General features: G+C 36.5%; 1 protein-coding gene across 1 annotated transcript in view; it reads left to right on the plus strand.

The window, feature by feature from the left end:
- The window catches only part of il16 (interleukin 16), a 60,359-nt gene that overhangs the window by 21,022 nt on the left and 22,372 nt on the right, over window positions 1–16,965 (plus strand). Inside the window, exons 5-10 of the mRNA XM_073836445.1 lie at window positions 779–889; window positions 4,706–4,808; window positions 5,119–5,267; window positions 8,191–8,301; window positions 9,882–9,996; window positions 10,157–10,230. Coding sequence (XP_073692546.1) covers window positions 779–889; window positions 4,706–4,808; window positions 5,119–5,267; window positions 8,191–8,301; window positions 9,882–9,996; window positions 10,157–10,230 — 663 coding nt within the window. The remainder of the gene's footprint in view (window positions 1–778; window positions 890–4,705; window positions 4,809–5,118; window positions 5,268–8,190; window positions 8,302–9,881; window positions 9,997–10,156; window positions 10,231–16,965) is intronic.

Genomic DNA, 16,965 nt, shown 5'->3' on the forward strand with positions numbered 1-16,965 from the left:
TAATGCATGGTGTTTCCATCTGAAGCATCAGTGAGCGTTTGAACTTTCTGTAATAGTTGCATATGAGTCCCTCAGTTGTCCTCAGTTTAAAAAGATGGATCTCAAAATCATACAGTCATTGTTGGAAAGGGTTCAAATACACAAAAATGCTGAAAAACCAAAGCATTTGTGGGACCTGAAATTATTTTCTAAAGAACAGCGGACAGTTTAACTGTTCAGGACAAACAAGAGGCTCATGAACAACTATCACTAAAAAAACAAACAAAAAATAGCTGTGGATCATCCAGGTAACAACACAGTATTAAGAATCAATTGTATGTAAACTTTTGAACATGGTCATTTCTATAAATTCAACTATTATTTTCTCTTGTGCACTATATGTAAAGTCTGTCATGTGAAATATCTTATTCAGGCCAGTACTAAATAAGAACAATAACATGCATTTTGTATGATCCCTCTTATTTTGGTCAAATAATTAACATTTTGCAGATTCTGCAAGGTAACAGTGAAGCTTACCTTAGTGAACCTCACTTAACCAGCTAAGCATACTTGGTTCAGCCTCTCTATGAGCAGATCTGAAATGCACAAGACAAATGTGATTAAACAGACCTTAAGCAACACAGAATCCATTCAAGACACTGAGCAGATCCCAGATGCAGCAGGAACTAATTTAATTCAGGACGGAAAAAGAGACACAGAATGGTAGAGGGTTTTTCGGTATGACCCATTCAGATTTTGAGCAGAATCGTAGCGTGTTTATCTGTTGTTTGTACTGCAGGGTTTCTCTCCATGTGAAAGCAGAGCTCTGTTCGCTAATGTCAATGAATCAGACCCGCTTGGCTACACTTATGGAGAAAAGGAGGCAATGGGAAACAACAATAACTTGAAGGTAGGGAGCAAACCCTGTTTTTCCCTTCAGATGGAAAATCCTCAGGTTCAGAGGGATCTTTGTGATCTTTAGCTTAATTAGGGTCATATGTTGTGTTTCGAAAGAGAGGTGGGCGGTATGACTAAAATGAATATGCTATGGATGCCAGCTTCTGCCTTACTTAGACCTATATCTTATTTATTATTGTTAAAAAAGTCATATTTTGAGAGATATTTAAAAAGTGTCTTGCGCTCACCACAGCTGCATTCATATGAACAAAGCTACAGTGAAATATTATGACATATTACAATTTAAAAGATCTCTTTTCTATTTGGATACATGTTAAAATGTATTTTATTCCTGTGATGTAAATCTGAATTTTCAGCATCATTACTGCAGTCTTCAGTGTTACATAAACCTTCAGATATCATTCTAATTAGGGATGTGCCTGAACAGGCCATATTGGCGGCACTGTGCGTAAACAATGCCACTGAACTGAACGAAACTTGCATATTTTACTGATTATTGCTGCTGAAAATAGTCAGATAGTCATGTTTTGGGCTGTACTAACATTTGGAGAACTATAGACTGCCAAAAGTTTTAACAAAACTGTCTGAGGAACAAAGGCGTTTGTTGTTGGCCAAACTGAACCAGGATTTCCAGGGCAAGAATCTTAACATTCATGTTTTTTCTTATCATTTCCGGTCAGGCAGGTGAAAAATTAGGCTAATATTTTAATTAATACATATCTTTACCACATATTAACTTTAGTTTGTCAAAATATTGCACCCTTTTCTTCTTACTAAGCTCTTCTTTATATGATTTAGCAGCTTCCACACTTCTTTTTTTCTATGGTTTAGACAGCATAAATTATTATTTCAACGCCCGCATATTAATAGCGGCTACATATACAGTATAATTACCCAACAAAATAATTGTGAGAGAAAGCACTGAATTATATATTTTTCTCATATTATCATATATATCTCATATTTATTCCATTTAGGGGTTCCATAGTACATGCCATTTCCTTTACGAATATGCTATTCGGATTTGGTCACATCCCTAATTCTAATATGCTAATTTGCTGCTCAAAAAACATTTCTTATCTTTTTTATCTTTTTATAAATTTTATGGGTCTGGCTTCCGGTCTCATCCGCATCCAGCTGTTTTTAGCAGTACAAAACAGCTCGTTTTGCTGCTTGATATTGCAAATTTGTGTCTTAACATGCTATTTTAATGTATTTTCTATTATCTAATGTCTTATGAACACACTGGTTTGTAGTGCAAACAGTTTTACTGTACGTTGTTTACTGCACGTTGTTATTCTTCTCGTCATTTCCCTATAGCGGCTAATGAACCATAAGTCTCGCACATAGGCTTCCTTTGTGTTGAAGAAAAAGGTGGATAAAAAAGAGCAGCATTTATTTGAAATACAAACCTTTTGTGGCATCATAAATGTCTGTGCTTTCCTTCTTAGATTTTTTGTCCTGTTTCCAGCCAAAATATCTACAAATTCTTAAATCAAGAAAGATTTTCTAGACAAGTAAAAATTATTTTCTTGTTTTCAGAAAAAACAAGTCAAAATGTAGTGAGTGTTTGCTTAGAACAAGCAAAATAATTTGTCAGTGGGGTAAGCAAAAAAATCTAATTTCAAACAGATTATTTTTCTTACCCCATTGGCAGATTATTTTGCTTGTTTCAAGCAAAAATGCACTTAATTTTGACTTGTTATTTTCTGAAAACAAGACAATAATTTTTACTTGTCTAGAAAATCCTTCTTGATTTAAAAATTTTAAATTTCTTGATTTTTAGATATTTTGGCTGGAAACAAGACAAAACATGTAAGTAAGAAATGCATTTTTTGCAGTGTGTATTTTTGATCATTCATTCACTTATGATTTATTTAGTGCATTCTTGCTGAATAAAAGTATTTATTTCTTTAAAACAAATCTTACTGACCCCAAACTTTTGAATGTTAGTAGTATTGAGGGTTTGCACCTATTGATCTATTTGTTACTCGGATATGCGGCCATATTGGAGATACTTGGATGTAAACAACAGCATGGATTAATGTGCATGGTTAAGCAGTATTAATTAAGATATTTCACCAACCTGACCGGAAATGATAAGAACAAATGTTCTCAAGACTCTTTTCCTTGATTTGTTCTAACTTTTGGCAGTCTATACTGTAGTACTCCGGTCCAAATGATTAGTATAGCCCAAAACATTAAAACATATGACCATTTCACGTTGTGATAACACTCTATTGCGGATAATGAATGTTAGTAGAGGGTTTGCACTTACTGATCGATTTGATCAGTTACCCAGCTGCGCGGCCATATTGGTGATACTCAGATGTAAACGACAGCATGGATTGCACGGTTAATGTAATACTGAATATGTTGTTCTGCTAATTTATGCTGTCTAAACCATGGAAAAAATGTGTGGAAGCTGCTCAATCATATAGAGAAGGATTTAGTAAGCAGGAAAGGGTGCAATATTTTGACAAACTAAAGTTAATAGCTGGAAAAGATACGCACAAGCAGTATAACTTAAGACATTAGCCTAATATTTCACCTACCTGACTGGAAATGATAAGAACAAACACAAATGCTGTCAAGATTCTTGCCCTGGAAATCCTGGTTCAGTTTGGCCAACCACAAATGCCTTTTGTTCCTCAGTTTTTTGCACTCTTCTCCTTGATTTGTTATAACTTTTGGCAGTCTGTAGTACTCTAAATGTTTTTCCCGGTCCGACTGATTAGTACAGCCCAAAACATGACAATAATTGACCATTTTCAGCTGCAATAACCAGCAAAACATTAAAGATTTGTTCAGTTCAGTGCCGCCAATATGGCCAATTGATGACGTGTCGTGAAAACACTCTACAGCGGATAATGAATTGAAGTCTTACCCATAGGCTTGCTTCCGCGTTGAAGAAAAAGGTAGATAAAAGAGCAGCGTTTATTTGAAATACAAACCTTTTGTGACGTCATAAATGTCTTTTGATCACTTTATTACTCTTGATTAATTGAATGCATTCTTGCTGAATAAAAGTATTCATTTCTTTAAAACAGATCTTACTGACCCCAAATTTTTAAATGTTAGTATTGTGAAGCTATAATGTCATGATTACAAGAAATAATGTTGCAAGAGAATAATGTCTCAACTGTGAGGTGAACATATGAGTGAAATGAAATTGCATTTGTAAGAAATAAATTACACAATTACTTACATAAGTGAACCAGAACCACAACGACCAGTCATAAGGGTCATTCTTTCAGAATAAATAAGCTTTCCATTGATGTGTGGTTTGTTAGGATAGGACAATATTTGGCCGAGATACAACTATTTGAAAATCTGCAATCTGAGAGTGCAAAAAATTGTTCAAATTAAGTTCTTAGCATTGCATATTACTAATCAAAAATTAAGTTTTAATATATTTACAGTAGGAAATTTACAAAATATCTTCATGCAACATGTTTTTTAATTTAAATCCCAAATATTTTTGGCATAAAAGAAAAATGTATCATTTTGACCCATTCAATCTATTGTTGGCTATTGCTGCAAAACCCGTGCTACTTAAGACTGGTTTTGTTGTCCAGGATCACATGTAGTTATATTTGCTGACAGTTTAATTAATGAGGGTTTATTAAATAACCAAGTGATCATTTTTAGGATAATCAAAGTAATAATTATGTATTTTTGCATCAATCTGTGTTTTCCAAGTTCTATCAGTCGACACATATATGTCATTCCACCCAGTCCTATTTCAAAATGATTTCTAAAATACTAAAAACTTCTAGCATACTAATACCATGTTCCATGTTTGCAGATGCCAATTATTAAGGTGTCAGACGATGAGGGCAAGAACTGCGACAATGAGGATCAGAGCTGTCAAGAGACGTCCTGCAAAAGATCTCGCTCCAACTCCACCAGTGAGACAAACCTGCATGGACACACCAGAGAACTTAATTTTAATAAGACACTCAATGCAACACTCATAACACTGTCCCAACTCGTTTTCATAGTACAACTTAACTGTGCTCAACAATGCACTGAAGAATAGCAGCCTTTCTTCATTACATAACTCTTGAGAATATCCCACAGATGTGAACCCATGTTTTTGTGCTCCTGAACATAAACATATGATGTGGTGCTCTTGCCGCACTGATGCTTACATGCATTTCACATTGTCCAAGATCGAGAGCACGTCTTATGTAACTCCGCATGTCCACATGGTTTTAGGCGTTCACCCGTACTGGATTGGAGACTTGGATACCATCATTATGAAGACGCCAGAGCTGTTCCCGTGTCCCGCCCACGCCACCGCAGGCTTTTACGGCAACAGGAAGTCTCTCTCTCAACAGCTGGAATTCCCTCATAGCATTCCACAGGTGAGAGAGAGGGAAAGCCATGCAATCTAGACTGTTTTGGTCGCATTAAAGGGACAGTTCACCTAAAAGAGAAATTCGGTCATCTTTTACTCACCCTCAAGTTGTTCTAAACCTGTATGAGTTTCTTTCTTCTGCTGAGCACAGAAGAAGATAGTTTAAAGAATGTTGGTAACCAAAAAGTTGATGGTACCCATTGACTTTCATAGTATTTTTTTCCATTCTATGGAAGTCAATGGCTACCGCTAACTGTTTTTCAGTTGAACCTATTTTAGTTTGAGCACTGCATTTTTAGATGACATTTTATGTGAGCACAACACATCCATTTGTTGATGTAGGATGGAAAAGTAGTGCAGTAGATTGGAAAAATGCATTCTGTGTGAACAGCCCAAGTTTTATAAGATTTAAGTGAACTGAAGCAAACTGAAGTTATTTATCCTACTTAGGATTTTCCTTGCTCTTTTAAAATAAAAGTCAGGAATAAATAGGCATACTTTAATGTTCATATTACTACAGTTCAGAAATTCAGCCATTCAGAAATTGCCGTGGTCTATAACATATGGTCCACTGTTATTTTAGTATTATATAAATAGCTAATATAATAGTATTTATTACTATTCTGCATTTGCTTTTATTTTTATATTTTTAGTTTCATTAATTTTGATTTATTTATTGAATTTGTTAGTAATAATTGTTATGTGTTTTTGTCATTTTTCATAGTCTTTTACTTCGTTGTAGTTTTAGTAATTTTAGTACTTCAAATAAATACATTTTATTTCCAAAGGCAACATTATTTAACTTGTTTTTTGTAGATTTAAGAAGATTTAAAATTTAATTGAATTGAATTTAATTGAATTGAATTGAATTAATTAATTTTTTTTTTTTCAGATTATATCAATTATCACAATTTAAAAATATAGTAATAATAATTTTGGTTTTACAATACTTACTACAATACTTAAAAAATATATATATATAATAAAAAATACACTTTATGATTAAATTCTAAAATTATTAGATTTTTGAAAAGTATTAATTTTATTTTAATATTTTTATTTTCATTAATTTTGAATTTATTATTATTTATTTATTTTTCATAATTTAATATTTATTGAATTTGTTAGTAATAATTATGTTATGTATTTTTGTCATTTTTAATAGTCTTTTATTTAATTTTAGAAATTTTAGTACTTCAACTGAACATTTTATTTCGAAGCCAACATTATTAAACTTGTTATTTGTAATAGGAACATTTAATTTTATTTTTAATTATAATTTTTTTTTATATAATTTTAGTTTTACAATACTTGTATTGTACAAAATGATACATCACAGCATAAGTAATTTTATATCACGAGTGACATTATGCACCACAAAAAAACAGATATATTGCTGTAGAAATAAATATTATATACAAGTACATAAATATATATAATAAAATAAAAAATTACATTTTATGGTTAAATTCTAAAAAAAAATTGATTTTTTTTTTAGAATTATTAGATTTTTGTTTTATTTTCTTTTACATTAGTTTTGAATGTATTATTATTTATGTATTATTCATAATTGATTATTTATAGAATTAAATTAATTTTATTTAATTTCAGCTTTATATCAATTATCACAATTTTTATTTTATTATTTTTATACAATCTCATACAAGTAAATAAATATACAGTACAGACCAAAAGTTTGGACACACCTTCTCATTCAAGTGTGTCCAAACTTTTGGTCTGTACTGTAGATATGAATTCAACTGAAAAAACTTGTGAAAAAATATCTTTCAGGTGGTCAAATAGCAAATAGCAAATAGTGGAGCTCTGCAGCCACCTACCGGTAAAAGTTATTTGTAGTTGTTTTTTTTACTTTTAAAACTGGATTTTCCAAAAGATGGGCAAAAATCTTACACTAAACCATGTGAAATTATCCATGTTATCCTCATGAATTAAAGTTAAAAATGTGGGTCTTTTATAAAGTGAATTTTACATAAAAAAGCAGTTTTTGTATAAAAACCCATTTAAAAATATTTATTTATTAATTTATATATATATATTTAAAGAATATCACTAACCCACTGAAAACTGCACAAATGTAGAGTAAAAACTTTAATAAACAGAAAAATATACAGTACAGACCAAAAGTTTGGTCATTGGAATGAGAAGGTGTGTCCAAACTTTTGGTCTGTACTGTATATATATATATATATATATATATATATATATATATATATATAAAAAAAAATCACATTATAATTACATTTTATGATTACATTTAAAATTAGCTTTTATTTTATTTTTATTTTATTTTCATTCATTTTAAACATATTATTTATTATTCATAATTTATTATTATATTTGTCTAGTCCAGTTCCTCATCTTGCAGGCCTATGGTAAGTGTAAAGTTGTGGAGGTGACTTTACTGCGAAAAGAATGACAATGAGTTTAATTATAGCATATAAGTGCCTGGTTATACTGAATTGCAGACGGTTAGTGAAAAAGTTGTAGGTGTTTACACTGAAATAAATCAGCGGTGCAGCTGTTTAGTTCAGGACTTGTTTTGCCTGAACAGTTCTGGATGAGAGAAAAGCAGTGAATGGCGAACGGCCTTTCAGCTGTTGCACTTTATTTGATAAGGCCATCATTATACTGGTAATCAAATAAATGGCTGTTGCAGTAAGTGCTCAATGCATCTCTCCTTCTCTAGAAGTGCTCTCTACAAAGTGCTTTCCCTTCTCCACATCAGCAGAGTGGCTGTTTTTAATGAATGTCATGGGAATGGCACATGTAACTCAAATACAGTATGACCGCTTCAGCTCTGGCCAGCAGAATTCAATGAAATGAAAACATCTCATATAGTCCTTTTTGGCCTTGAATGTAGGCCTTTGACCTGCTTACCACATTATTTGTGTTCTTTTTGCTCTCTGCAGGCTGTGGTTAGACCGTCTCGCTCTCTAAGTTCAGCACACTTGGTCCCGTCCTGCAGCAGCGTACAGGCCTTCATCATCTCCAACATCGTCCTCATGAAGGGCCACGGAAAGGTATCCAAACACATACAGCCAAGCCCAAAATTATTCAGACCCCTGGCAAATTCTGACTTAAAGTTACTTTTATTCAACCAGCAAGTTTTTTTTGACCGGAAATGACTTCTCCCAGAAGACGATAAGATGATGTACAAGAGGCATCATTGCGGAAAAAAAGTTTTCTCAGCTTTTATTTACATTTGAACAAAAAGTGGCATGTCCACAATTATGCATGCTCTTCTCAATAATCAATAGAAAAGCCTTTATTGGCTATTACAGCAATCAAATGCTTCCTATAATTGCTGACCAGCTTTTTGCATGTCTCCACTGGTATTTTTGCCCATTCATCTTTAGCGAATGCAAAATGTTAATGCAAACTGTAAAACGTTAATGTTGTTGTCTGCTAACCATTTCTTCACCACTTTTGCTGTGTGTGTTTTGGGTCGTTGTTGTGCTGAAATGTCCACGGGTGCCCAAGGCAAGTTTCTCTGCAGACTGCCTGATGTTGTTGAGAATTTTGATGTATTGCTCCTTTTTCATGGTGCCGTTTACTGTGATTAAGTTCCCTGGTCAACCGGCTGAAAAACACCCCCAAAACATTAGGTTCCCACCACCATGTTTGACAGTGGGGATGGTGTTCTTATGGTTGAAGGCTTCTCCTTTTTTACGGCAAATGAAGGCTACATCATTGTGGCCAAACAATTCAATTTTTGTTCCATCTGACCATAAAACAGAAGACCAGAAGGCTTCTTCTTTGTCCAGATGAGCATTTGCAAAGGCCAAGCAGGCTTTTGTGTGCTTTATCTGGAGAAGTGGTCCTCGTCTGTGGAAGCCAGTGGTGTGCAGTGTCCGTTGGACTGTCTGCCTTGAGATGTTGCCACCAGCAGAGCCCAGATTCATCAGGATAGCCTTGGTGGGGATCCTTGGATTCTTTTTTACCTCTCTCACTATCCATTTGTCTCACTATGTCACTTTTGGCTTCCATGTTCTCTGAGATTTTTCACAGTGCGGAACGTCTTGTATTTTTTAATAATACTTTGCACTGTAGCCACTGGAACTTCAAAACATTTGGATATGGTCTTATAGCCCTTTCCTGACTTGTGAGCAGCCACAATGCACAGCCTCAGGTCCTCAGTGACTCCTTTGTCCTAGCCATAACTGTCCACAAACCAACAGCAGAGAGCTTCTGTTTTTCACCTGTTGAGTTGATTAAAACAGCTGTTCCCAATGAATCAGGGTTATTAGGATGCTTTAGAACAGCTTTGACTATTTGGAATGGTATTTAACTTTAGATTTTCCCATAAACTGTGACAGTTTGCAAAGGGTATGAATAATTTTGGACATGCCACTTTTTGTTCAAATGCAAATAAAAGCTAATAAATATTTTTTTCCACAATGATGCCTCTTGTACATCGTCTTATTATCTTTTGGGAAAAGCCTATGTCATTTCCGGTCAAAAAAACCTTGCTGGTTGAATAAAAGTAACTTCAAGTCTGAATTTGCCAGGGGTATGAATAAGTTTGGGCTTGACTGTACATGCAATAAATAATACAATGCATTATATTCTCAACATGTAAACCTCTGTCCTGGTATTCCAGGGTCTGGGATTCAGTATCGTAGGAGGAAGAGACAGCATGTATGGTCCGATGGGGATTTACGTGAAGACCATTTTTCCTGGAGGCGCGGCGGCTGCTGATGGAAGACTACAGGAAGGTGGACTCATTAGTTAAATATCACACTGTAATTGGTAATGCATGAGGATATCTATCCAGATCTATCCAGACACTTACTTCAGGATGATGCTTTCCCATCAACACTATCAGCTGCATTACAGAAATGGACAGAAAACTATATTAGTGTTTCTGGTTCACAGGAGACGAGATACTGGAATTGAATGGCGAATCTCTTCATGGCTTGACCCATGAAGATGCCTTACATAAGTTTAAAGTGAGTAACCTCATCTGGATGGCTTCATGTTTATAAATTGGCCTATAATTAATGAATTGGCAAGGAATATGCATATTGGACGACTGGGATGTTTTAATGGCTGATGGCTGATATAACTTTAATACAAAAATTAAGGTTGAAATGACAAAGTAAAAACTCAGATTTGTCAACTATAAGTGGAAACATTTACTCAGCTTTATATTTTTTAAATTACCAATACATTTTTTATATTTTATATTTCTTTATATAAATTTTAGATTTTTTTAGTAGTATTGTCTTTTTTTCCCCCAAAAACAACTGGTATGGACAAAATTATATTTGATATGGTAATGATATACACTGCACAATTTGCTTATTTTTGCTGTAAATATAAATATAAAAATAAAAATAATTCAATTTTATCTATCTATCTGTCGATCTGTCTATCTGTCTATCTGTCGATCTGTCGATATGTCTATCTGTCTATCTGTCGATCTGTCGATATGTCTATCTGTCTATCTGTCGATATGTCTATCTATCTATCTGTCGATCTGTCTATCTATCAGTCGATCTGTCTATCTGTCGATATGTCTATCTATCTATCTGTCGATCTGTCTATCTGTCGATATGTCTATCTATCTATCTGTCGATCTGTCTATCTGTCGATCTGTCTATCTGTCTATCTGTCGATCTGTCTATCTGTCTATCTGTCTATCTGTCGATATGTCGATCTGTCTATCTGTCTATCTGTCTATCTGTCTATCTGTCTATCTGTCGATCTGTCTATCTGTCGATCTGTCTATCTGTCTATCTGTCGATCTGTCTATCTGTCTATCTGTCTATCTGTCTATCTGTCGATGTCGATCTGTCGATCTGTCTATCTGTCTATCTGTCGATATGTCTATCTGTCTATCTGTCGATCTGTCTATCTGTCGATCTGTCTATCTGTCGATCTGTCTATCTGTCGATATGTCTATCTGTCTATCTGTCGATATGTCTATCTGTCTATCTGTCGATATGTCGATCTGTCTATCTGTCTATCTGTCGATCTGTCTATCTGTCTATCTGTCGATATGTCTATCTGTCTATCTGTCTATCTGTCGATCTGTCTATCTGTCGATATGTCTATCTGTCTATCTGTCGATATGTCTATCTGTCTATCTGTCTATCTGTCGATATGTCTATCTGTCTATCTGTCTATCTGTCGATCTGTCTATCTGTCTATCTGTCGATATGTCTATCTGTCTATCTGTCGATCTGTCTATCTGTCTATCTGTCGATCTGTCTATCTGTCGATCTGTCTATCTGTCTATCTGTCGATATGTCTATCTGTCTATCTGTCTATCTGTCTATCTGTCGATCTGTCTATCTGTCGATATGTCTATCTGTCTATCTGTCTATCTGTCGATATGTCTATCTGTCGATCTGTCGATCTGTCTATCTGTCTATCTGTCGATCTGTCTATCTGTCTATCTGTCGATCTGTCTATCTGTCTATCTGTAGATCTGTCTATCTGTCGATCTGTCTATCTGTCTATCTGTCTATCTGTCGATATGTCTATCTGTCTATCTGTCGATATGTCTATCTGTCTATCTGTCGATATGTCTATCTGTCGATCTGTCTATCTGTCGATCTGTCGATATGTCTATCTGTCGATCTGTCGATCTGTCTATCTGTCGATCTGTCTATCTGTCGATATGTCTATCTGTCGATATGTCGATATGTCGATCTGTCGATCTGTCTATCTGTCGATCTGTCGATCTGTCTATCTGTCGATCTGTCTATCTGTCGATATGTCTATCTGTCGATCTGTCTATCTGTCTATCTGTCGATCTGTCGATCTGTCTATCTGTCGATCTGTCTATCTGTCGATATGTCGATATGTCGATATGTCGATATGTCGATCTGTCGATCTGTCTATCTGTCGATCTGTCTATCTGTCGATCTGTCTATCTGTCGATCTGTCTATCTGTCGATCTGTCGATCTGTCTATCTGTCTATCTGTCTGTCGATCTGTCGGTCTGTCGGTCTGTCGGTCTGTCTGTCTGTCTGTCTATCTGTCGATATGTCGTTCTGTCTATCTGTCTATCTGTCGATCTGTCTATCTGTCTATCTGTCTATCTGTCGATATGTCGATCTGTCGATCTGTCGATCTGTCGATATGTCGATCTGTCTATCTGTCTATCTGTCGATCTGTCGATCTGTCGATCTGTCTATCTGTCGATCTGTCTATCTGTCTATCTGTCTATCTGTCGATCTGTCTATCTGTCGATATGTCTATCTGTCTATCTGTCGATATGTCTATCTGTCTATCTGTCTATCTGTCGATCTGTCGATCTGTCTATCTGTCTATCTGTCTATCTGTCGATCTGTCGATATGTCGATATGTCTATCTGTCGTTCTGTCTATCTGTCGTTCTGTCTATCTGTCGATCTGTCGATCTGTCTATCTGTCGATCTGTCTATCTGTCGATCTGTCGATCTGTCTATCTGTCGATATGTCTATCTGTCGATCTGTCGATCTGTCTATCTGTCTATCTGTCGATATGTCTATCTGTCTATCTGTCTATCTGTCGATCTGTCTATCTGTCGATCTGTCTATCTGTCTATATGTCGATCTGTCTATCTGTCGATCTGTCTATCTGTCGATATGTCTATCTGTCGATCTGTCGATATGTCTATATGTCTATCTGTCGATCTGTCTATCTGTCGATCTGTCGATATGTCTATATGTCTATCTGTCGATCTGTCTATCTGTCGATATGTCTATATGTCTATCTGTCGATCTGTCTATCTGTCGATCTGTCGATATGTCTATATGTCTATCTGTCGATCTGTCTATCTGTCGATATGTCTATCTGTCTATCTGTCGATCTGTCGATCTGTCGATCTGTCGATATGTCGATATGTCTATCTGTCTATCTGTCGATCTGTCTATCTGTCGATCTGTCGATATGTCTATCTGTCGATCTGTCGATATGTCTATCTGTCGATCTGTCTATCTGTCGATATGTCGATCTGTCTATCTGTCTATCTGTCGATCTGTCGATATGTCTATCTGTCGATATGTCTATCTGTCTATCTGTCGATATGTCGATCTGTCTATCTGTCTATCTGTCTATCTGTCGATCTGTCTATCTGTCTATCTGTCGATCTGTCTATCTGTCGATATGTCTATCTGTCTATCTGTCGATATGTCTATCTGTCTATCTGTCTATCTGTCGATATGTCTATCTGTCTATCTGTCTATCTGTCGATCTGTCTATCTGTCTATCTGTCGATATGTCTATCTGTCTATCTGTCGATCTGTCTATCTGTCGATCTGTCTATCTGTCGATCTGTCTATCTGTCTATCTGTCGATATGTCTATCTGTCTATCTGTCTATCTGTCTATCTGTCGATCTGTCTATCTGTCGATCTGTCTATCTGTCGATCTGTCTATCTGTCGATATGTCTATCTGTCGATCTGTCGATCTGTCTATCTGTCGATCTGTCGATCTGTCTATCTGTCTATCTGTCGATCTGTCTATCTGTCTATCTGTAGATCTGTCTATCTGTCGATCTGTCTATCTGTCTATCTGTCTATCTGTCGATATGTCTATCTGTCTATCTGTCGATATGTCTATCTGTCTATCTGTCGATATGTCTATCTGTCGATCTGTCTATCTGTCGATCTGTCGATATGTCTATCTGTCGATCTGTCGATCTGTCTATCTGTCGATCTGTCTATCTGTCGATATGTCTATCTGTCGATATGTCGATATGTCGATCTGTCGATCTGTCTATCTGTCGATCTGTCGATCTGTCGATCTGTCTATCTGTCGATCTGTCTATCTGTCGATATGTCTATCTGTCGATCTGTCTATCTGTCTATCTGTCGATCTGTCGATCTGTCTATCTGTCGATCTGTCTATCTGTCGATATGTCGATATGTCGATATGTCGATATGTCGATCTGTCGATCTGTCTATCTGTCGATCTGTCTATCTGTCGATCTGTCTATCTGTCGATCTGTCTATCTGTCTATCTGTCGATCTGTCGATCTGTCGATCTGTCTATCTGTCTATCTGTCTGTCGATCTGTCGGTCTGTCGGTCTGTCGGTCTGTCTGTCTGTCGGTCTGTCGGTCGATATGTCGTTCTGTCTATCTGTCTATCTGTCGATCTGTCTATCTGTCTATCTGTCTATCTGTCGATATGTCGATATGTCGATCTGTCGATCTGTCGATCTGTCGATATGTCTATCTGTCTATCTGTCTATCTGTCGATCTGTCGATCTGTCGATCTGTCTATCTGTCGATCTGTCTATCTGTCTATCTGTCTATCTGTCGATCTGTCTATCTGTCGATATGTCTATCTGTCTATCTGTCGATATGTCTATCTGTCTATCTGTCGATCTGTCGATCTGTCTATCTGTCTATCTGTCGATCTGTCGATATGTCGATATGTCTATCTGTCGTTCTGTCTATCTGTCGTTCTGTCTATCTGTCGATCTGTCGATCTGTCTATCTGTCGATCTGTCTATCTGTCGATCTGTCGATCTGTCTATCTGTCGATATGTCTATCTGTCGATCTGTCGATCTGTCTATCTGTCTATCTGTCGATATGTCTATCTGTCTATCTGTCGATCTGTCTATCTGTCGATCTGTCTATCTGTCTATATGTCGATCTGTCTATCTGTCGATCTGTCTATCTGTCGATATGTCTATCTGTCGATCTGTCGATATGTCTATATGTCTATCTGTCGATCTGTCTATCTGTCGATCTGTCGATATGTCTATATGTCTATCTGTCGATCTGTCTATCTGTCGATATGTCTATATGTCTATCTGTCGATCTGTCTATCTGTCGATCTGTCGATATGTCTATATGTCTATCTGTCGATCTGTCTATCTGTCGATATGTCTATCTGTCTATCTGTCGATCTGTCGATCTGTCGATATGTCGATATGTCTATCTGTCTATCTGTCGATCTGTCTATCTGTCGATCTGTCGATATGTCTATCTGTCGATCTGTCGATATGTCTATCTGTCGATCTGTCTATCTGTCGATATGTCGATCTGTCTATCTGTCTATCTGTCGATCTGTCGATATGTCTATCTGTCGATATGTCTATCTGTCGATATGTCTATCTGTCGATCTGTCTATCTGTCGATCTGTCTATCTGTCGATATGTCTATCTGTCTATCTGTCGATCTGTCTATCTGTCGATCTGTCTATCTGTCTATCTGTCTATCTGTCGATCTGTCGATCTGTCGATATGTCTATCTGTCGATCTGTCGATATGTCTATCTGTCGATCTGTCGATATGTCTATCTGTCGATCTGTCTATCTGTCGATATGTCGATCTGTCTATCTGTCGATCTGTCTATCTGTCTATCTGTCGATATGTCTATCTGTCGATCTGTCGATCTGTCTATCTGTCGATCTGTCTATCTGTCTATCTGTCGATATGTCTATCTGTCTATCTGTCTATATGTCTATCTGTCGATATGTCGATCTGTCTATCTGTCTATCTATCTGTCTATCTGTCGATCTGTCTATCTATCTATCTGTCGATCTGTCGATCTGTCGATATGTCTATCTGTCGATCTGTCGATATGTCTATCTGTCGATCTGTCTATCTGTCTATCTGTCGATATGTCGATCTGTCTATCTGTCGATCTGTCGATATGTCTATCTGTCTATCTGTCTATCTGTCGATATGTCTATCTGTCGATATGTCGATATGTCTATCTGTCGATCTGTCGATATGTCTATCTGTCTATCTGTCTATCTGTCGATATGTCTATCTGTCGATATGTCGATATGTCTATCTGTCGATCTGTCTATCTGTCGATCTGTCTATCTGTCGATCTGTCGATCTGTCTATCTGTCGATCTGTCTATCTGTCGATATGTCTATCTGTCTATCTGTCGATCTGTCGATCTGTCTATCTGTCTATCTGTCGATCTGTCTATCTGTCGATCTGTCTATCTGTCGATCTGTCGATCTGTCTATCTGTCTATCTGTCGATCTGTCGATCTGTCTATCTGTCGATCTGTCTATCTGTCGATATGTCTATCTGTCTATCTGTCTATCTGTCGATCTGTCGATATGTCTATCTGTCGATCTGTCGATATGTCTATCTGTCGATCTGTCTATCTGTCTATCTGTCGATATGTCGATCTGTCTATCTGTCGATCTGTCTATCTGTCGATATGTCGATCTGTCGATCTGTCTATCTGTCTATCTGTCGATATGTCGATATGTCTATCTGTCGATATGTCTATCTGTCTATCTGTCTATATGTCTATCTGTCGATATGTCGATCTGTCTATCTGTCGATCTGTCTATCTGTCGATCTGTCTATCTGTCGATCTGTCTATCTGTCTATCTGTCGATCTGTCTATCTGTCGATCTGTCGATCTGTCGATATGTCTATCTGTCGATCTGTCGATATGTCTATCTGTCGATCTGTCGATCTGTCTATCTGTCTATCTGTCGATATGTCGATCTGTCTATCTGTCGATCTGTCTATCTGTCGATCTGTCTATCTGTCTATCTGTCGATATGTCTATCTGTCGATATGTCTATCTGTCGATCTGTCTATCTGTCTATCTGTCGATCTGTCTATCTGTCGATCTGTCTATCTGTCTATCTGTCGATATGTCTATCTGTCTATCTGTCGATCTGTCGATCTGTCTATCTGTCGATCTGTCTATCTGTCGATATGTCTATCTGTCTATCTGTCGATCTGTCGATCTGTCTATCTGTCGA

The sequence above is a fragment of the Garra rufa genome, chromosome 3, assembly GCF_049309525.1.
Source record: "Garra rufa chromosome 3, GarRuf1.0, whole genome shotgun sequence".
NCBI lineage: Eukaryota > Metazoa > Chordata > Actinopteri > Cypriniformes > Cyprinidae > Garra > Garra rufa.